The sequence below is a fragment of the Paramisgurnus dabryanus genome, chromosome 4, assembly GCF_030506205.2.
Source record: "Paramisgurnus dabryanus chromosome 4, PD_genome_1.1, whole genome shotgun sequence".
NCBI classification, from domain to species: Eukaryota; Metazoa; Chordata; class Actinopteri; order Cypriniformes; family Cobitidae; genus Paramisgurnus; species Paramisgurnus dabryanus.
This window is the reverse complement of record NC_133340.1, coordinates 13604837-13626931: the sequence shown is the minus strand read 5'-3', so window position 1 is coordinate 13626931 and position 22095 is coordinate 13604837. Positions and strand designations below refer to the sequence as shown.

General features: G+C 39.3%; 2 protein-coding genes across 7 annotated transcripts in view; one reads left to right on the top strand and one right to left on the bottom strand.

Annotated features, from left to right (window-relative positions):
- Window positions 1-16478, bottom strand: part of wdr17 (WD repeat domain 17) — a 38813-nt gene extending 22335 nt beyond the window's left edge. The window contains exons 1-6 of one of the 6 annotated variants that reach the window (XM_065265417.2): window positions 5350-5461; window positions 5178-5210; window positions 4670-4798; window positions 4363-4546; window positions 3903-4133; window positions 1226-1477 (exon numbers count right to left, since the gene is read on the bottom strand). In XM_065265417.2, the coding sequence (XP_065121489.1) occupies window positions 1226-1477; window positions 3903-4133; window positions 4363-4546; window positions 4670-4792 (790 nt within the window). In that variant the 5' untranslated portion in view covers window positions 4793-4798; window positions 5178-5210; window positions 5350-5461. Of the gene's footprint in view, window positions 1-1225; window positions 1478-3902; window positions 4134-4362; window positions 4547-4669; window positions 4799-5177; window positions 5236-5349; window positions 5643-14019; window positions 14090-16394 lie in introns of those variants that run through there. The other 5 variants (XM_065265418.2, XM_065265416.2, XM_073814255.1 and 2 more) reach the window with 5 other exon arrangements.
- A 1199-nt stretch (window positions 16479-17677) lies between these two features.
- The window catches only part of gpm6ab (glycoprotein M6Ab), a 70512-nt gene continuing 66094 nt past the window's right edge, over window positions 17678-22095 (top strand). Inside the window, exon 1 of the mRNA XM_065265545.2 lies at window positions 17678-17814. Coding sequence (XP_065121617.1) covers window positions 17811-17814 — 4 coding nt within the window. The 5' untranslated portion in view covers window positions 17678-17810. The remainder of the gene's footprint in view (window positions 17815-22095) is intronic.

Here is a 22095-nt window from a genome sequence, read left to right as displayed (position 1 = left end):
ATTTCACAAAAATGAAATTGAATATCAGACAAAGTATTCAGAAGTTATAAGCAGTTCTATAAGAACTGTTATAGTTTATAACCCCTAGGTGGCGCCGTACTCTGACTTCCCAGGTACCCTCGGGACATCATGCCGAAGCTCCCTACCGATTTGTGCGCTGATATATCCAATACTTCAAAAGTTATAGCAATTATGACAAATTTCAAAATGGACAGGCATAATACACATCCACAGATGCGGCATGAGCCAAGGAATCCGTAGACACCACAATCATAATTTTCTGACAAACAATTCAAAAATAGCCTTTTTTCATATCTCATGACCCATAGGTGGCGCTGTCACCAAATTTGGCAAGGGCCCCCAGTTTATGGTCAACAAGGAGTGTACCAAATTTCATTTCGATTGATCAAAGAAAGGTCGAGATACAGCTTCAGAACCAATTTTGCAAGTTCACGCATTTATTACTTTTGAATAAAGATAAATATAAAAATTCTGTTCAGTCATTTCCATGCGGCTCACTCCAAAGATCACCTGTGCCAAATTTCATAACAATTGAACCAATTTTGAAGGAGTAGTAGCGAAAAAACTAAATACTGCACATTTCAAAATGGACGCTACTGTAATGGGTGGAGTCTTACTGTAAGGTATTAAAAACTATAAGCGTGATGAGAGCAATCACGTGTACTAATTAAAATTTTCATAGATTAACTGGATCAGCAGTTATTACAGGTTAAACATTGAATTTTTGCACTGCTGGTGGCGCTATAGAGTTAGTGCTAGAGACCCCACTTTTGGCCACATGACTATTTATGACCACCACTACAACTGTGCCAAATTTCATCATTTTCCTACATACGGTTTATAGGGCTGCCATAGACACCAATGGCTAAGAAGAAGAAGAAAGTACAATTCCAATAGATGCCTCAGCACCTTCGGTGCTTGGCCCCTAATAATCCTCTATGACGTATGCTGTTGACAAATACGACTTCCGGTGACGAACCCGAAATCCTGGCCAGCACGCTTCCAGGAAGAATGGCACGTATGGTCACCCTACCTTACCCAATATAGCCTAGGTATTTTTTTAATTGATAAAAACATGTAAATATATGATATAAAAGTCTTTAAAAAAGTTCAGTTTCTTTATGTGTGTGTGTTTGTGTGTGTGTGTGTGTGTGTGTGTGTGTGTGTGTGTGTGTGTGTGTTTGTGTGTGAGTGTTTATCTTACCTCCTGTAATAAACATGCCTGGAGCGCTGGGCACCCAGGCCAGGCACTGCACGGAAGCAGCAGCGCTTGGGAAACTAAAGGTAGTAATGCAGGACAGAGACTCAGAATCCAACAGTCTGATGCCATTGTGCATGTTAGCCACCAGCAGGTAGTCTGTGCTGAGAGGATCCCACTCTAGTGCTGTGACTGGATCTTCTTCATCTGTGCCTTCTAAGGACTCAGGTCGCAGCACATGCTTTTGATTCTTGGAACCTGAGGTGATTAAGAGATGCCAGGCAATTACAAAATGAGGCCTTTAGTGGTCCCAGGTGATTTCAAAGACATAGAAACAAAGAACAGATTGTAACTACCATTTATTGTACAGTTTGCTGTAGTAGTTTAGTAGTACTGTAGTAGTCAACACAGTTTACTGTAGTCAAGTAGTCTAACACAGTTCTCAATTATAAACTCATATAATAGTTTATTTAAGGCGTCTTACTACATAAAATTTTCCTATATAATGTAAAGAACATTCTGTGAAAATAAAGATTAAAATTAAAGTGAAATCAATGACTGAAATCAAATTTTGATAAAATGTTCTCATAAATCACAGATAAGGTCAATATGATTTGTTTTGTTTAAAGAGTTAAAGAGCTCAGACATTAGCAACAAATAAAATTCATAAAGCCTGGACAACATTTTTATAGGTGCCCCCTCTTCCTCAGGCCCGAAAAGTAAGATAATCCAGTGTTTCAAAACTACTTTTCCCTTATGTAGTACCTCATAATTGATATAAATTACATAATTCACTCATTTACAGTATTGAGAAAACCTTGGAAGATCTGAGGACTTCCTTTTTGTAACCGGTGTCATTTTGTTTTACATTTTTTAAAGGGCATCTATTTCATTGGTAAAAATAATGTTATTTTGTGTATTTGGTATTATACAATGTGTTTGTGTAGTTTATGCTTACAAAAACACATTGGGCTCTATCATACACCCGGCGCAATGCAGCGCAATGCGCAACGCAACTGTCTTTTGCTAGTTTTAACCTGGCGCAATGATAATTTTCACGTTTAGCGCCACGTTGTTTAAATAGCAAATGCTTTTGCGCTAAATTTTGCACCCATGGGCGTTCTGGTCTAAAAACGAGGTGTGTTCAGGCGCATTGTTGGCGTGTTGCTATTTTGAGGCAACTAAAATAGACTACGCCATTGACCAATTAATAATGGCGCAATAATGTTTTTTTGTTATTTAATGAGCGTGTTAGTAACATGAGTCTATAAACGGGACGATAACGCGAGTTTGCTTAAAACACATGGATGCACAGCAGCACAAAAAGGGTTTTAAACATGAAAGATTAAAAGATTAAAATGTAAATGATTATTATTAATCTCCTGGACATAAATGAGGACCGATTATGAGACGTTAGAAGGCGTAAAGAGCTGCTTCACCTGTAGCCTGGTAAATACACAAATTTGGTAAACTTTACACAAATGCATCTATTTTAAAATGTTTTTTTAAATGCCACCCCACAGATTTATTGTATATGATGACTCTGTACCTGTGGATATGATGAGATCAGAACCGTTTTTAAGTTATGCTTTTTAAAAACTCATGGCGCTGTCCGAGTGCTGAAACGGCTCTCCGCACGTTTGTAAATTCTTTATCTCTTGTTTGTAACAAATAAAGTATTTTTAGAGTACAAACATTTTCTTGCATAATTGCAAATTATTTTATGAGATTACAATGATTATGTAGGATATCAATACATTTACAGCAATTAAAAGCCCGCTATTTGTACTTCTATAACTGAAAGTAAACGTCTTTTAAAGGTTTTAATCCAAAAATAACAATTTCAATAAAAATAAATTTTTTAACATTATTCTTAAACTTAAGTTTACAAAGTCTGTCATCTAAATAGGGATTACACATAGCCCCAGCGCAACTGGCTTTTAAAGGGGATGAGAGATAAGACTCTCATTGGTTTATTGCAGCGCCCAATACACACCCATTACTCATTATAAGAATAGGAACAACCCTTTTCGAGCGTGTGCTTTCAAACCATTTTTCCCGTCGTTAAATTGGCAAAAGTGGAATCGGACACACCCGTTTAGACTGTGCGCTGTGCGCTTTAGACAATCGTTAAAATAGATAAATAAAATCTATGTGAAATTCGCTGTGTTCCTGATTGGCCTGAATACCTCTGATGTCAGCTGGAAATGTGATGTGTTTTAAAAAATTTGGTCACAATGCAATGCTATCAGGAGTTAACTTACAGGCTGAGTCTGAAGCGGGAGGAATTATGATAATGTCGGTCTTATCTATGTCACCAATTCCAGGAAGTAAACTGTTGCCTACAATCGGTGTGTTTGTTGTAGTCCAAGAAAAGAGATTTACGTTGGAGAAGATAACTAGCGTAGGCGTTTACTTTGGAGTTTGTACCTTTTGCATATGGTTAACATGCACTAACACACACTTACACACCAAAGGCAATGAAAAATCGTGAATCGGACAAGAGGTGCCCTTTAAACGAAGCAGGCACTCAAAATGTTTGAGCTTCGGGTTTGCGAGCTGTCCCTTCCCCACATTTATGTTCCTGATGTAGCATATTACATTGTAAATGTCACTGATCATTCACCACAGTTTTAAAATGACTGTACAAGAGAAAACATATCCTAAACCTCACTGGTCATACCTGGTTGAAAGATTGACAGACTTCCATCAGTGTGTCCAAACACGACTTTTCCCTTCTTCAGTGTATGCCAGCGGAACAAGCAGATATCCGAAAGGAAACTGTGGGCTTCCTTGTGCACTGTGACTCCTGAGTCAGGCCCAGAGATGGTCCATACGTACAGAGGACCACGATGGGATACAAATGCAACACTGTCACCAGCATTCCAGCACCAGCTTATGGAGGCTGGGATACCTGAGACGCATATGAATATCCATTTAGAAATATTTAGAGCACAAACGACAAAGGTACCAGTATATGTGAGGTAACAATATGCACCTTTTTATTTACAACGGTGTACTTTTTGAAGAGTTACTGCACCTGTGACAATTTTTGTACCTTTTTTTCTGAGATTGCATAACAATTAGTGACACAAGTAATCGTCAGATACAAGGTAAGTACATTTACAAGTAAGTAGTGATACCTTTAGTGTTATCCAGGCGTGCAACAGCCTTCTGCTCAGCCACATTCCAGATGATGAGCAGGTTATCTGCGCTGGCACTGGCAAACATATCAGGGTTGTGTGGGCACCATGATATGGCTGTGATGGTCTTCTTGTGTTCAGACATGATTGCCCGCAGTTTAAACTCGTTGTATCTGTGATCAAGCTAAAAAAAGAGACTTCAATCAGAGGCACTCAGAACTATTTTACATACACTTTAAACACAGCTTGAAACAAAATCATTTCTCCGCAATCAAAAAGTTCAAGAGGATCTGCACACGGCACTTACTTGGTACACATATATGGCGAGTGTGGCACAATATGCAAACCTGTCCCCACTGGCAGCACACACATCTTTATTCCAGGGCTGACATCCAGCAGCCAACAGGCCGACCTGCTTCACCTGAGACATCTTTACCTGGACACAGAGACGTCAGTGATACCTATGAGGATTATGACACCATTGAGAATTCATGACTTGTCCACTGTTCTCAGAATTCAAGAGAAAACATACAACAGGGTTTTCAGCATTCATTTGCTTTAATGCACTGGTAGATGCTTTAAATGTGATACTGTAAACATCAGCCTGCTTGGTAAAGGGGGCCGTTCACATCAGATGTCTGCTAGCATCCCTCTGGTCTGTTTTTTATTTATTTTCTGTAAACGTTAGCTGGACAGACATCTTTGCGACACATCTCACCATTTCACCCCAATTTCCATGCACCATGAGTGCAGCATTTTAAAACACCATGTCAAGTTAAAAACACTTCAACTGTTAAAAGTGTCTTGTGACTCACACGTTATGTTCAGTTTGGCTGAGCCGCGTCAATCTGTATTTGAAAGCAAGAACACATCCTGTGTGACATTGGAGAAAAACATCCACATCTCTAGCAGTGTGTCAACTCTCTTCTTTACATCTAAAGGGACACAGCTACACCAGATGGTTAAAAGACGCCACGCTTCTCCTACCTTTGGTTCATTGTGATATGTGCTAAACCAGCACAGGCTTTCCATGTCTGCTCTCCTCTCCCATTCACAGATGCAAAGCCGACCGTGGCTCTGCGTTAGCAAAACAGCACGTATGCGTGTAAGTGTAGAAGTGGGGGTGAGAAAGAGAGCACATGCAGTACTCATTGACTGATGCAGGCTGCTCGTGTGGGAGAGGTGGCTGGAGACAAGAGCGACTGAACAGCTCCCGCCGGTAGCCAGGCAACAGCAAGATCCCTTCATTTCAACTCCCTCACTTACCCCCATCCTCCCTGACGCAGACGCACAACCGCACACCTTATCTTACCGCTGCATTGCCTCATTGAAGGTGTTTATTCTCAATATCTCTTTTTATGATTAATAGACACGTAAACATGTGCATAAACTCACACACGGCCCACACTGCACCTCCCACTCGGTTTAATTCAGGGCGTACAAGGGTTTTTCTTACAGTGGTAAAAAATACAATTTAAATAATTTTAAACAACTTCTGTAGTACAAGTGCAAAAAATATGCACATATGGTCCATTTAAATTGTCATTAGTATTGTGAAGACAGGCAGCCATAATGGAGATGGGGCAGCAAGTGAAATAGAAATAATGGGTATTTGATATGTTCTAAGAAGTGAATGATGTGTCGCCAATATAACTGACCTATGGCTAAGCCACCCCCCATCCACTAACTCGGACAAACAATCAACATTCGGTGATAGGCGCTATGGCAGCTCTCACAGTAGGAGACATTTCACAGGAGGCGATTGATGATTTTTGGAGACAGAAAGACTATATATCATCTCAAAGTCACCAAAAGGGCCTTAACTATGCATTGGAGGTTTATTTTAGTAATTTTATTGTTGAGAAGGTCAATGAAAATCTTCACGGGTAAACACAATAAACCGCATCTCAATGCCATCATGATCAAATTAAATATGTACAGGTCTAAGTTGCAAATAGGACAAGCCTTTTTAGCATCTTTACCAAGAGTACCTCTCCGTTAGTTTGGTGCTACAGTATTTACATGAATCATTCAGCACAACATTGGTATTACAAATAACATTTGTTATCTCGGTTATTTACAGATACGTTAATGAAGCTATGTGACATGATGTACAACGCAGCTAGAAGCTAACGTTAACGTTTTCTAATGTTAGGCTAACGTTACGTTAGAGATGGTAAAGATAACGTTCAAATACGTTGTTGACTTAGCTTAGAACAGATGTAGACATCCTTGTTTAATTTATCCTTGTTTAGTTGGCGTTGTGGTCTACCGCATAACTTAATCCAGAGAAGACACTCAACATTTTCTTGGTTGAAATGTGGCTTCGGAAAGATTAAAAAATACGTTGCCAAGCCTGTCGGGATACCTAGTGTCGGAATTGCATGTATCCCATGCACACCGTTTGACCATTTTAAACTTAAAATGACAACAACAACAAAAAAATGCAATGCATTTTAATGGACGTGTAAGCAGAGAATGTCCGAGGTGTATAAGGTTAGCTATGCGCACTGTGATTGGCTCATCGCGTTTGGGGGCGTGGCTTAGCCATAGGTCAATCATACTTGCCATCTCGTAATGACTTGATTTTGGTTAGAGGTGTTATAGGTACTGTTTTTGCTGAAATCACAGGTGTCATACTTGCCAATGAAGAATGCATACAACTGAAAAAAAATGACACTGTCAGTCACTTTAGAAAAAGCCAAATGCATGTATGAATTGCAATCCATTTCAAATGTAAAGCATTACAACTAAAACCTGGCTCAAAATCTGTTAGTCAGATGGTGTTATTCAGTTCTTTTGTGTGTGTGTGTGTGTGTGTGTGTGTGTGTGTGTGTGTGTGTGTGTGTGTGTGTGTGTGTGTGTGTGTGTGTGTGTGTGTGTGTGTGTGTGTGTGTGTGTGTGTGTGTGTGTGTGTGTGTGTGTGTGTGTGTGTGTGTGTGTGTGTGTGTGTGTGTGAGCGCGTGCTTGTGTGTGTGTAAATGACCTCATGCTGTAAATGCCATGGAGATCGTGACCAGAAGAATATTGGCTCTATAGTGATGTCACCCCTACTACACCTCCCACCCTTACAGATGGGCTCCGGGAATGAGTGTGATTGAGATGTAGACGGAATAAAACACATAGACAGACAGACAGACATAGAAAGAGGACACTCAAACTGTTTCCTAGGCAATAAAGACTCCGAGGCAATCGTGATGAAGTGGCAGGGGGCTATGATGGAGAGGGCCCAAGTGCTGCCCAGCATCATCAACAACCTACACCTGGGTAACTCACAACGTATTGTTACTCACTACACCTACGGTTAGCCCACAACGTTTCCCATATCTCCTACAATACAAAGGCAGAGGTGTAAAGAGTACCTGAAAACCATACTTGAGTAAAAGTACAGATACCTTAATGCAAAAACAACTCTTATGAGTATTTTACTCATACTGAATATAAGTTTAAAGATGCATTTTGAACACAGTAACACCAACAGATATGTATGTAAAAATAAGGAATAGTTTCTAAAATAGAAATTAAACTGAATATTTCATTAAATCAAGATCAACAGTCTCTTAAAGATGGCAGACCAAAACACGGACTAAACAAATCTTAACACCTTTCTTCATTTCTTAATTTTTTTTCTGTCAGTCTCCGATGTGTGTTCCCAACACACATGCTCCTGCATCTAGCTCCACGCGAACATAGGCATAATTAATGTCTAGAGGGGTCATTGAGTGCTTTTGTCCAATGCTACAATACATGTTGTGCTGTTTTCCAGCCTGTTGTGCTGTGCTGTGCATCCGCACCTTCCCAATTCACTTGTATGTGCTTACAGCCAGAGGCTGACAAAGAAGAGAAAATAATATGGAATAAAATTGCTCTTTTGTTATTTTTTTTAGCACCAATTGTATTCTCGCTGCTTCATGAAATGAAGATTGAACAATTGCAGGCACATTAATTATTTAAACAACGTCTTTCCTTTATTTCCGGGCCTTAAATGTAATAATTGCGTTGATCTGATAATCTGGGGTTCATAATGCTCTCAGTTCCCCTTAGGAATTGAAAACATCGAGAAACTTGCAAAACGCCAATGAACATTGGCAGGCAGTATTTGCATCTGCTGGCATCGCGGGTATAAAATGAGAGGCAGGTGCAATACCAAATCAGCTATTTTGCTTCGAAAGCCGGCAGTCAACTCTCTACTTCTTATGAGTTTGCGTGTGTGAGTTGCCCCCCGTTCTGTGTTTCATCACTTCACCAGCCAAACAGAGTGTTTTTCCCTAAAAGAGCAACGCAAGTTAAATTTGTGTCTTTTTAAAGACAGCCATTCTCACGATTCAGCTGTCTTTTTTCCGACTTTTGTGTGACTACTGACCTGGCACTCCTTGTGACTAAGGACACTGCACAGGCTGTTGGTCGTGCGATGTCCAAGCTAGTCGTCCAGGAATGCCATCTCTGGCTGTATCTCACGGACCTAAAGGAGGTCGATAGGAATGCTCCGATTTCTCAGACGGGCCTTTTCTGCGACATGGTCGAGAGGAAAGACCCTTTTTCTCAGGAAGGGGGCACAATATGGCACCCCCGCATCCCGACCTGCGGAACCCCCACATATGGTCTCTGAACAGGGTGCAGAGGTTCTAAGTGATTTACTGCAAGCAGCTGTACCCCTCCACCATTAAGAAAGACATTGCTCCCATATTCCCTCACCATGCCTCGATAAACGGCAGGTCAGTGGGTCAGCACGACCTGGTTATTAGATTTTTGAGGGGTGCCCGACAGCTAAAACCCTTACGGCCCCCCTCTATTCCTCCATGGGACCTCTCCATGGTGCTGAAAGCTCTCCAGGGAGCTCCCTCTGAGGCTTTGCAGTCAGTGAGTATCAAGTTTCTCTCTATGATAACTCTGATCCTGGTTGCATTGGGTAGGAAACCTTCATGCATTTTCGGTCGACGATTCGTGCCTCCAGTTTGGTCCTGCTGCCTCTAGCGCAGGGGTTTTCAAACCTGTCCTGGAGGACCTACTGCACAATTTCCATGTTTCCCTTATTAGACACACCTGGTTTAAATCTTCAGCTCATTAGTAGAGACTGCAAGACCTGAACTGGGTGTGTAAGGTAACTGAATGGGGTGTGTCACACAAGGGAAACATGCAAAATGTGCAGTGTTAGTGGTCCTCCAAGACAGGTTTGAAAACCCCTGCTCTAGCGTAACACTAAGGCCCAGGCAAGGCACAAGGTTCCCACCACTCCTTTCAGAGATCAGGTGGTGATCCTGCAAGCAGGGGAGGCAGACCCAGCCATAGGTTTAATATGTCCCGTATGTGCACTGCGCTTGTACATCATCAGAACACAAAGCTTCAGTACCTCAGACCAGCTCTTTGCTGTTACAGTGGTCAGTAGAAAGGGAAAGCTGTCACCAAGCAGAGGATGCCCTTCTAAATAGAGGACACCAATGCCCTTGCTTATCAAATGCAGGACATCCCATGCCTGCTTAACTTGAAAGCTCCCTCCATGAGAAGTGTTGCATCCTCTTGGGCATTAACTTGTGGTTCCTAGTTGACAGACATCTGCAGACCTGCAGGTTTACTAAACACGTTTACTAGATTTTGAAGTGTTTGTGTCAAGCTGGTGTCCTCTCCTCAAATCGGTGAAACACTGAGCACCGGCTTGCATGTTTAATTTGGTGCTACACAGTAGTGCCATGAGAGCTAAATTAGTGCCATAAATGCTTACAAGAAGTTTGGTACTCTTCCACCGCCTTTGGCAGCAGATGTTGCAGAGCATCAGCTGTATTCATGTAACCTGTGTAAGGCCTGGCGTCCATATAGCGCCCCCTATGTGGGGCTCCTATGTGTGTGTTCTCTGTGGGGTTATTACTACCAACCCACATTTTGTGATATTACTTTGAGACCTTCATATGTCAGAACCTATTGGTTGTTTCATATCTTATATGCCACCCAGACCTTCTCAGGGGGTGGCTTCTGCAGCATTTCTAGTTAAGCCCAGACGGGTTTGCTTCACAGTTTTACCTAGTTCACGTGAGTTAAGGGACAAGTAGTAACCGGCCTACTGCAGTAAGCCAAGGTTCCGTCTCTTCAGATCTAGAGATGGAAGGTTTACTCAAGCACTGGAAGGGTCAGCTTCACGCCGCATTCAGACAGCCAGCGATGTTATCGCTGTGTGTCGCACGTCGCTTTCAATGAGGCGTTTCTAAATCTGCTTGTCATAAACAAATGAGTACCATCCAAGCCAGTAACTGACGAGAGAAGGATAACGTGAACTCCACTGATTCGTTCTCATTGGTAGTTCCAAAATTCGGTCGACATTTGCATAAAGTTAAACTTTTCTTAACTTTCTTGCGTCGCTGGACACGCCCATACGGTCGCCAGCTCACACACTTCGAAGGTTTGTTTATTTGCAAGATCATGGTTAACTTCTGTGAGTCATGCACAACCCATTAATCCATATATTATACATTTAAACATTAGAATTGAAAAAATACAAAGAGAAGTGTTTTGCTAGAGACAATTTCCTTGTGGTAGTTTCTCAACCAGGCAAAATATTTCCATACAAATAGCATTAGGTTATCTGTGATAACATTTGCATAATTTGGATAAAAGTGGATTTCTTTTATCAGCAAAGAGAATACTTAAATGCTAATATTTGTTTACATTTATCTGGGCATGAGTGTAATGAGATGAGGGTCAGTGCCCGGTTGCATAAAAGCCCTTATGCTAGAAAATCCCTCAGATAAAACGTTAAGGGTAAACTTAATGAAACATGGGTTGCAAGAAAAAAACTAAGCGTTCACTTGCTGTCAATAAGTATTTACCCTTAAATGCTAAAGTATTCAAGTTTTAATTACTTTGAGGCTTTATACATGCAGTACTTTACAGTGTTTTATTTGCGATGTTTCATTGTACACAAATCCACTGTGTGTTGATCTGGGTGCATTGATTTGTTTACACTATGTGATTTTGTAACTATAGCAACCGCTTCTCCATTGTCATGTTTTGACAGAGACTACTGTAAAATACTTAGTATAAACACTTAGGTAATGGTGACAGTTAAGACATTTGTTGCAACTCTTAAAGAAATCCCTTCCTTCAGGGATTTTTTCTCCCTGAGGAATCACTTAAGGATTTTTATGCAACCGGGCACAGGGCAACTGACAGAATGCTTTTTGCTATTTCTGAACAACTCACTTCCTTAGAACAGGCGTCACATTGTAAATTAAGAGCTAGAGCCTAATTTCTGAGGAATTCATCCTGATTTTTTCTGGTCTTGGACAAAACTATAGACCGTTTCATCGGTCGTACATGCGTTGCTGCAGTTACGCATCCGGCCCAAAGATAACTTCCGCTCTGTGTTTGCTTATCGTCTGGCTAGCGACGAAACTGACATTTGAAACTGACATATGAAAACGTTTCAGTTTCCAAAAGACGAGGGAAGACAGTAAGCATGGATCACTGCTGTGCGGATTTGCACCCAGGCAAAAATTTAAGGATCTGTAGCTAAGATTGTATGCATTCATTTTTCATAGTAACATTAGCTCAGTGTAGTAGTTGATAAGCTTTAGCTATGATTTGAACTAAGGTAACTTACTGGTTATTACTTTTGCTTGTTATCAGAGATAATCTAGAGGGACTCTGTTGTTATTGATTCCATGTGGGGGTCTATCTGAAGTTACGTTTGGGCCACAAAAGCTGTTTGTTTACAGTATGTTGCCCCTGAAACCGTCTATAGCCAAATTAGTACATTATCACATGACACAACACACGTGTCTTACTCACAATACATTTTTAATGCAAGCCTGACACCATTCATCAGCTGATCCTCAAATAAATCTATATATAGACCAGAATGGGCAGGCTATTATTGTGTGATAATAAAACAAAGACAACGTCATGTCCCAAAAACAGGGGCTGTAGGTTAGAGATTGTCGCCACAGCTACAGATTCACTTGTTAGAATGAAAGGACTTTAATTGGTCAAGGGCCAATACGGCTTAATTCTTAAGGCTAAATGTATTTTTTACTCGATACAGATGATACACTCTAAAAATGGCTGGGTTATTTTTGACCCATATATTGGACAGAACACGTGCTGGGTTAAAAATGATCCAATCTTGGGTTGATGTTTTGCAACCATGTGCATAATAACCAAGCAGTTTGGTTTAAACAACCCAGCATTGGGTCAATTTTAACCCAGCAGTGTGTTCTGTCTAGTATTTACCAATTTTGGGTCAAAAATAACGCAGACATTTTTAGAGTGTACAGTATGATGAGTTGATGGAGCAACAAGATTTTTAAAAAAAGTTAGTTGGTTTGATTGAAAAGTCTTTGACACTAAGTTTGAGCCAAAAATTGAAAATTGAAATACTGTTCTTTTAATCTACTGTACTGTTAATTTATTGAACAATACCAAAGTATTTTGTCTTCAAATATATGTAACAGATAGAATTTAGGAATTTAAGCAACATAAATCTGCTACATTTAAAATTGATTAAATGATAAATCAAATTATCTCTAAATCACAATGCATACACTGACATTCTCGATCCATATAACTGTTTTGAAAATGCTAATTTTAACCACAATACATATGGGAATCCCTCATCCCCAAGACATCTTGAACACGCTTTGATGAATGGTTGAATGATTCGCTGGTTTGTGTAAATGATTATTTTAAAGGGATAGTTTGCCAAAAACAAAAAATTCTGTCATCATTTCCTCACTCTCATGTTTGTGTGCCAGTGCTTATTTGATAGATTTTTCATATTAGTGGCCTGATTATAACTAGTCTACCCACAGTTTTTACAGGTGCAAAAATTGCATTTTGTGTATTAAGAAGCGAAAAAAGTTCTTTAAAATGTTTAGTTTAAACTAGTTATAATTTAAATTATATCATTTGCTTTGCATTTATTTATAATTTTTTTTAGGGGAACAGTACAGGATTGTTAAAGGGATAGTTTACCCTAAAAATGAAAAATCTGTCATCATTTACTAACTTTATGTTACCAACCTGTATACATTTCTTTGTCCTGACGAACACACACACACAAAAAAGATTTTGGGACACCTGCCTTTTTATATACATGAACCTGAATGACATCCCATTCTTAATCCATAGGGTTTAATATGGAGTTGGCCCACCCTTTGCAACTATAACAGCTTCAACTCTTCTTGGAAGACTTTCTACAAGGTTTAGGGGTGTGTTTATGAGAATTTTTGACCATTCTTTTAAAAGCACATTTGTAAGGTCAGATACTGATGTTGGCCAATAAGGCCTCGCTCGTAGTCGTCGCTCTAATTCATCCCAAAGATGTTCTTTTGGGTTGAGGTCAGGACTCTGTGCAGGCCAGTCAAGTTCCTCCACATCACTAGCTCATCCATGTCTTTAGACTTTGCACTGCTGCACAGTAATGTTGGAACAGGAAGGGGCCATCCCCAATCTGTTCCCACAAAGTTGTGAGCAAGAAATTGTCCAAAATGCCTTGGTATGATGAAGCATTAAAACTTCCTTTCACTGGAAATTATTGGAACACCTGAATTCAATGAATTGGAGGAGTGTCCCAAAACATTTGGCAATGTAGTGTATTTTGATAAATGATTGTAACCAAAACAACTAGGTTAGGCAGAAACAATAAATAGGTTTCATAATTGCACTGACCAGGGTGGCTCTCACAAAGGTTTGCTTTGGGCCTCCAGAATCTAGGACCGACACTGGTCCTGTACAATCCTGCACTGTTCCCATAAAAAATTTAAATTAATGCATAGCAAATAATATTATTTAAAATATAACTAGTTTAAATTTAAAACTTGAAAGAAAAAGCTTGTTTTTTTAATTAGGCCACTAATATGATAAAGTTATGGCACATAATCCTACTGTCTCCACTTGGGGCCCAAAGAGGATCAATGCGATAAGTGACAATGAAACAGATGTATTAGGGATTCTGCATATCTAAGCCTCTGCTGTTCATAAGGACATTTACCCAGTGTAGTACATGTGCAAAAATATTTAGTCATCAGACATGTACCATAGTCCTCAATTTTCCTTTAGTTTCAGACACACAACATCCTTCATGTGCCACGTCATCAATGACTTAATCTGTAAATCTTTTCCTCTAAACAGCTCAAGGAATGAACAAATTTCCCCAGGGGGAGTATAAGCCCTCTCCTGAATTTGTTTGCGACTGTATCAAGCATTTCTTTTTAGACACAACAAAAACTTCTCTACCTTGAAATATGCTTGAACTAGCTTGTCCAATAAACTTTACAACTGTAATGTGGTTAACATCAGCTTCGTATTAATGTGCTTATGCGCCAAACCCAATAAAAAAGACATAATACTAACCAGTGGCGGCCCGTGACTGCTCTTCCGAAGGGCGCAAATTCAAAATATGTGTTCGGATTGTCATGTTTGTGGCTCGTGTTTTTAAAATATGTGTTTGTTGCGTCATGTGAATCATGTGCATCACATGTTTTGTTAAAATAAGTGCCTGCTGCACATGCGTCAAAACCGTTTATGATAAAAGAGACACTCACGTTCACAAAATACACGCAAGACACTCACTTAACAGCAAACTGTGATTACGCATGAGATTATGTGAGTATCTGGCATACACGAGCGTCTCTATTATCCTAAACCCTTTAGACGCGTCTGCAGCAGGCACTTATTTTGACCAGACACGTGATTCACACAGGTTCACTCCCAGCGCCGAACACATATTTTGAAATTACGAACCACACACATGACGGGCTACTTCTCATTAACAAATTCTAATATACGTGAGGCATACATGGGGTCACTTTACTTGATCAAATCTAACAAAAAAATGTATAGCTTTTTATCTTTTATAAAATCATGGTATTGCCAAATTTTGTCGTTTTTAATGGGCCAATATTTTTACAAGATGCAAAAGATGCCTCAGGTGTGCCCAGATTGTGTCTGTTAAGTTTCATCTCAAAATACCCAACATTGTTAGCATGTCCAAAATGCCCCTGTTTGGGCAGGAGCAAACACATGCTATTTTCATGTCTGTACCTTTAAAATGCAAATGAGCTACTGTTTTCGCTTAAAATGGATCTGATTCCTGTAAATACAGTCTGAGACTATAGAATCTTTAGCCACATTAGTGCTACACCGTGCTAACAAACACATTAACATTTACTTTTGGGTAAAATTAACCAGTTAGTCACTGGCTGTGGGCAGGGCTTTGTCAGTGTGACATCACATTAACAAGAGACTCAAAACAACATGTCTAATGAGACTGCTTTGGTTAAATAGGAATTAAAAAAGGAGGACTGGGTAGTGTTTTTTTTATTGTAGGGTGTTTGTGTTCACACAGCTGCTGGTCGTATTGTGCTGGCAAGACAGAGCTGGTTATGTCAGTCATTTCTTACTGTGTCTAATCTGTACAGTACTGTATGCTAATATAGGTGTATTTGAAATTATAATGAAATCTATGAAAGGACAATGATATGCGCTGTCAGCATTAATAAAGCATATTGTGCTTTTTCCCAACGACAGTCCACCTGGAGGTCTCCCACACATAAGCATCAAGAAAAGTTACAGAAATACTGTCAAAACAGTAAAAAAGAGACGACTGCTAACCTGCAGATTAAATTACAGTATTGTTGCTTTTTTCTTGGTTTTGTTGTACGTTTTATGGACATGAATTGATTGCATCTCTTTTTAAATGAAAAAATAGTAGCCTACAACATACAGTATAGAACACAAAGCACCTTTGTAAATGTCATTGTTGTAAATTTATTTCTACACAGGAACGATTTATGAGCATGATAATACAGTCCACGAGAAAAGTTAACGTGAACGCGCAGGGTCGGAACAAGTGTCGCTTCTGACTGAGATATGTTATGTCGCAGGTGCCCAGTGTAAGTGTATTAGTAAGTGAAAGTATTTTTGTGAGAAAACAGCAACGTATGTTTAAAATGCCTATGCCTTGGGGAAAAACGGCATATCCTGAATACTGCGTTAAACATTAGTGAACATTTAGGCTAATCTTAAGTAAGAAGATGGCTTACCTCTCTCGATGTCAGTGGACAGCGACCTGGTGCTGAGATTAGCTGTCTCGCTGACGGATAAATACTCGCTATGTAGTTTGGTAACGCTCGTCCGAATCTTTGCCACGATTGGTCAACTAAAAAGTGACGTCGCCACACTGTTTCAGTTTCAAATTCTGATTGGTCAGTTGCTTTGTCAATCAAACTAACCCATATGTTTGACTACCAGTGTTTTCTTAGTCCACAACGGGTGGGTTGGAAGAACGGGGGATTATACTTCACGCGACGAAAGGTTGTCATTTTGTAACCGTTGGTTTTGTGATTGACATGCAGCAGGTGTCCTGTGAGCGTTGTGGATATTATGCATAATTCAGAACATTCACCCATCTTTTCACACTGAGATTTAAGTGTCATCCGCGAACTTTCACCCCTACGAATGTGACTGCGTGCTGCAAGGCAAAAAATGGAAATGCATTATAATGTAATAATCATTAAAAAATATTCTGAATTGCAAATTAAGCTAATATTTGCTTGTAACTATTTGTAAAAGGCAGAACATCATTACTCACTGAACTATGATGTGTAAAGGGGATTATTTTCCCGTTGACCTATTCTCTTTTCAAGAATGCAACCCCTGTAATTCACCAGCAAAGGGCGCCACCAACCTTATTTATATTATGTGAAGAGCTATTGCAAGTCAGAATAGGGTGTGTTCTGTCACATAAAATATATGTGAATAAGACCTAAAATTTAGCTTTGTATCCCCTAGTAACACAATTATGCGACGCCATGACTGTTCTATCATCATATACCATATTTTACCAACAATGTTTGTGTACACACACAGAAACTATGTGCGTTATAGGGATATATTTGAAATTCTAGGCTTATGTGCATACACTGACTGACAAAAACAGACGTTTACAGATGCAATGTAATTTACATTTAACAGTATTTAATTAAAATAATTTTTCTAATATAGTAGATGCAATGTTTGAATATTTCAGGATCATATTATGATGCGTAAATATTTAATAATCAATAAATACTGACTAAAGTTTACATTGATAGTTATATGGCCGTCAACATTCTAAACAATAAACACGACAACAATCACTTTATTGCCAGTCACCCTATAATCAATAAACAAAAATCACTTAGCCTACATCAAAAGTATACATTGTTGAACAAATGTATAACAAATTAAGTAAATAATTATTAAAAACAAATGCATAAAAAAGCAAAACTGATGAGATTATTATGCAAATAACTTGAAAACTTCACATAGAGCTCTGGTTGTGCGTTGGCAAGTTTTCCCCGCCTGTGATTATGACGTCGATTCATCGCAACTGACCCTAGTGCTGTCAGTCTCCATCCCACAGTGACAAACTTCTTATCTGTGGACTTTTCAGCGTTGTCGAGGTCTTATTCTCAAACATGGGTAAGTGCTTTGTTGTTTTAACTTTAAGAAGTCAAGAAGACGACCTATTAGTCGACTTTTGTCGCTTTCTTTTTAAACTTTTACTAATAGTCCCTCAGGCGTAAAATTATAATACATGTATGACACCTCAATATTGGAAATGTCATAATATGCGTAAGTTGTTTCTCCCCCGTGAATGCTTTCTCATTTCATCCAAATCTCTCCAGCTATGTGATACAACTGTGATGATTCAACAAGTGTCTCGACCACGCAATAGATTTCCACCTACGTTATATATGAGAGAAAGTGTTTCGTTTGATCCAAGTCCAGAAATATTAAGAGGGCACAGTTGCAAACGCGATGTTACTATATGACGAATTTTCCTGTAGTTTGTTTGCCTTTCTCTGTTAATACTGATTTTAAGTAGACTCAGAATGCAGGTTGTCTGGTGCAGCTGAGGAGAATGGACTCTGTACTTTTGATGCCTGTCTCATTCAGACACAGATGAGACCAATGTTTGATGTAGCAAATTACAAACTACTTCCACATGGTTGACAGACAAGCGTTTCCTATTGTTATAAGTGGCGAGACGTGGACTGACCAAAAAATATGTTTTCCAGAGACTGGAAAGATCTGAGGTCCCACGTCCTGTTGCTTTTTTCTGAATTATGTGCAAACATGGCAGAGGAAGTGGGTTATTATTGTTAGGAAAACTTTTTGATAACATAGGAAATTGTCTCATCTTATGCAGAATTGAGTGAAACCAAACGTGCAGAAAAACATGCTTTGTTGTACTAAAAGCACCTCGTGTATACTAATGTTTATCGGGTTCTCGACAACCTGCAACAGCATCAATCACAGCCCCTTCAGAACTCATAGATTGCTTCAGAGCACACATTGAATAGATTCTATCTACAGTAGGCACACAATGTCCTGTTCCTATTTTAGGCGCCAAGATCCAGATCTAAGACCCATATAATATACAGTATCTAAAAGTTATGCTGTTCTGGGGATCTCACTACATGCACTGTTTATCAGTTGTACTTAAAAAAATGACAACACTCGTTTGTGCTGAAGAAAGACAGTTCTCATTCATGGTGTCTGCTGATGGCTTGCCCCCTCTGTGTTCTCTCTAATATATGCACAGTGTCACATGAGGGATAAATAGGCACATTATTGTCTCTCTGTTTGCAGCCTTCACCAAACATTCTCATCTTGTGTAGGGGGCCTTTGATAATCATGACAAGCGTCTCTGTTTTTGTGAGACCGCCCTCCCCTCCTACACCCCGTTCTCACTATTCCTTCACTGGCTGTTGGTTGGTCTAATGAGCAGAACATGATTTTGGGTTTATGGGATTCAGTGACTCAAAGCTGGAATGTTGTCTCCTAGGCCACACAGCCATGTCCCGCTACAGATGTCCGTTTAAAAGGTCAGCTAGCGCCTCTGGGGTATGCATGTGTTTTTATGCAGTGTGAGGGTACAAGTGCAAATATGTCAGTAACTTTATCTTTAAATGACTATTTTGCAAACACATACAGGGATGTCTAGGTTAAAGTCTCAATTTAATAATGAGATCAGCATCATCAAATTATTTTTTTTTTTTGACTGTGTCTAGATATATTTTCTTTTGCCTTCCCCATTCCCTGTATAGAATGACAAAATGTTAAAATGTCAAAAACAGACATATTCTCAATGCTGGCCAAAGCTGTGAAAACTGGCATGTTTTCCACATATTTTCCTTTCTTTATCTTCTTCTGAGATTTAATGTTTCCAAAGGAATAATAAACAGTCATTGGAAGAGATAAGTTTAGTTAGTTATGAGCCTTGCTTTTCTTTGTTTTTCATTTCCCCCACTGAGACTTAGGCTTTCATTTATTCTGGTTCAAAACAAATCTACTGGCTCATGCAATCACAGCAGTGAATCTTAATGGCCGTTTCACACGGTACGCGGAAAGCGGCAAAATCGCCGCGCAGCTTCAGCTTTTCTCTTGTATTGGAAGCGTTTTGTGCAGCATTTAGTGCAAATATGTTTATCTTCAACGGCGCCTGTCATGAAGTACCAAGTCCGGAGAAGGAATAGGATGTTGGGTGCACGAGCAAGGCGTGTGGACCAACTCCGCTTCACCTCTGTAACCGCCCCCGTTTTGCCGCTTTCCGCACGTCTCCTATTGAAAAAGAACTAAACACTCGCGGTTGCCGCGTACCGTGTGAAACGGCCTTTAGGCAGTAAGCATTTTCCCTAGTGGACTGGGAACCTTCTTCCTGAAATCAACCCACCCGTAGTCTGGGCATTATGGCCACACACAAAAACTAAGGGGTGTTTCTGTATTTAGCGGTATTATGGTACCATTGTTCAAAATATAAACTTTTTTATTAAAATTTTTTTCTGTAGCTCATTGGTAGAGCATTCCAAAACATCGCCAATTGCGTGGGTTTGACTTCCAGGAAACACACATACTTATAATATATATATCGAATGCACTGTAAGTAGGCCTGCGTAAAAGACTGCCTCAGGGATGACATATTTTTAGGTCAACCAGAAAGTAAGCGGGACATTGGTTCCCTTGCCAAAAAGCCCATTAGTTTTCCCCACAGACTTTTGAATTATCTGAAAAAAAAATACATTCTGTGTTAACAAAAAATTATGACACACATTTAAAAACATGTTTCCTGATAAGGAAATACTCTGTGGATGAATCTTTGTTGTGAATTGTGCCCATGTTGCTTTGTTTTTGAGATCTTAATGTGTGATGACGTTTAAAAGTCTCTGACGTATGTAGCAACTTGTTTTAAAAGACACCAGTGGCAGCTGGTTACTGCTCTTCCAAAGGGAAATATGTGTTCGGAGTGTCATGTATGTTGCACGTGTTTTCAAAATATGTGTTTGTTGCGTCATGTGAACCAATTGAATCTCTTTTACCATAAACCCTTTAGACGTTGGGTTTATGTTAATCCAAGGTCTATTTTTAACCAAAACCTTATTCAAAAAACCCATGACTTCAGGATGATGGTGCTTAAATGCTGCTAACTAGCCTTTGGGATTTGCTTTGAAAAATATGTCATTCCATAGTATAGCACTCTATATAATGAAATCACTGAAATATTGCAACTGCGCATATCATGATATGCATACTGCAGTTGTTTGCAATAAATGGACTATTTAATTTTAATACTTCAAAAAGTAACATATGGACACAGTTTTAGGTAGTTTTTAGGTGGATAAGGATTGTGATGCTTTCCTTTCCCTGAAATATAAAAGTATGTTATTTATATAATTTTTAAATATATTTTAGGCAAGGCATGTTTACATATTTTAAAGGGCATCTATTTCATTGCTTAAAAAAGCTATTTTGTGTATTTGGTATAATACAATGTGTTTGCGTGGTTTATGGTTATGGTTAAAAAAACACATTATTTTCCACATACCGTACATTTTTATAGCTCCAGATTTCACTCTCTTCCTGAAACGCACAGATTTAAAAAGCTCAGTGTCCCTGATTGGCCAGCAAATCTGTACATCGTGATTGGTCTAAATACCTCTGACGCCAGCCGGAAATGTGACGCTCCTCATCTTGTTTGAAAGATTTGTGCACAATGCAATGCTAACAGGAGTTAACTTACAGGCTGTGAGTCCGAAGCGGGGGAATTATGATAATGTCGGTCTTTACTACTACATCACCAATCCCAGGAAGCAAATTGTTGCCTACAATCCGTGTGTTTGTTGTAGTCCAAGAAAAGAGATTTACGAGATGATAACTCACGTCATCGTTTACATCGGGGTTTGTACCTTTTGCATCTCGTTAATCTGTACTTATACACACCTACACACCAAATGAAATGTAAAATTGTGAATCGGACCATTGGTGCTCTTTAATATAAAAGATTTTAGAAAAGGAAATATCAAATTGCATATCGAATAACACCCTATTTAGCATGCTTCTTTAACTCTTTCACCGCCAGCATTTTTAAAAAAAGTTGCCAGCCAGCGCCAGCGTTTTTCATGATTTTCACCAAAGTTTAATGCCTTCCAGAAAATGTTCTTCTTTATATATATAAACATACAATATACCAAATGAAAGAACAGACCCTCTGCTTTCAAACAAAAAAAAACCGTTTCATCCTACCTTTAGTGGTTCTTTTGCTATCAGCTTTTGAATATGGGTAGGTTTTTGCAAAAACACCATATTTTGAGCAAAAAGCAGAGATAATTCAATTTTTAAGACGGATTTTACATAGAGATCCCATTCAGAGCGATCTTTAAAATAGACACGGACATGCAGCAGCTTGCCATAGGGCAATAC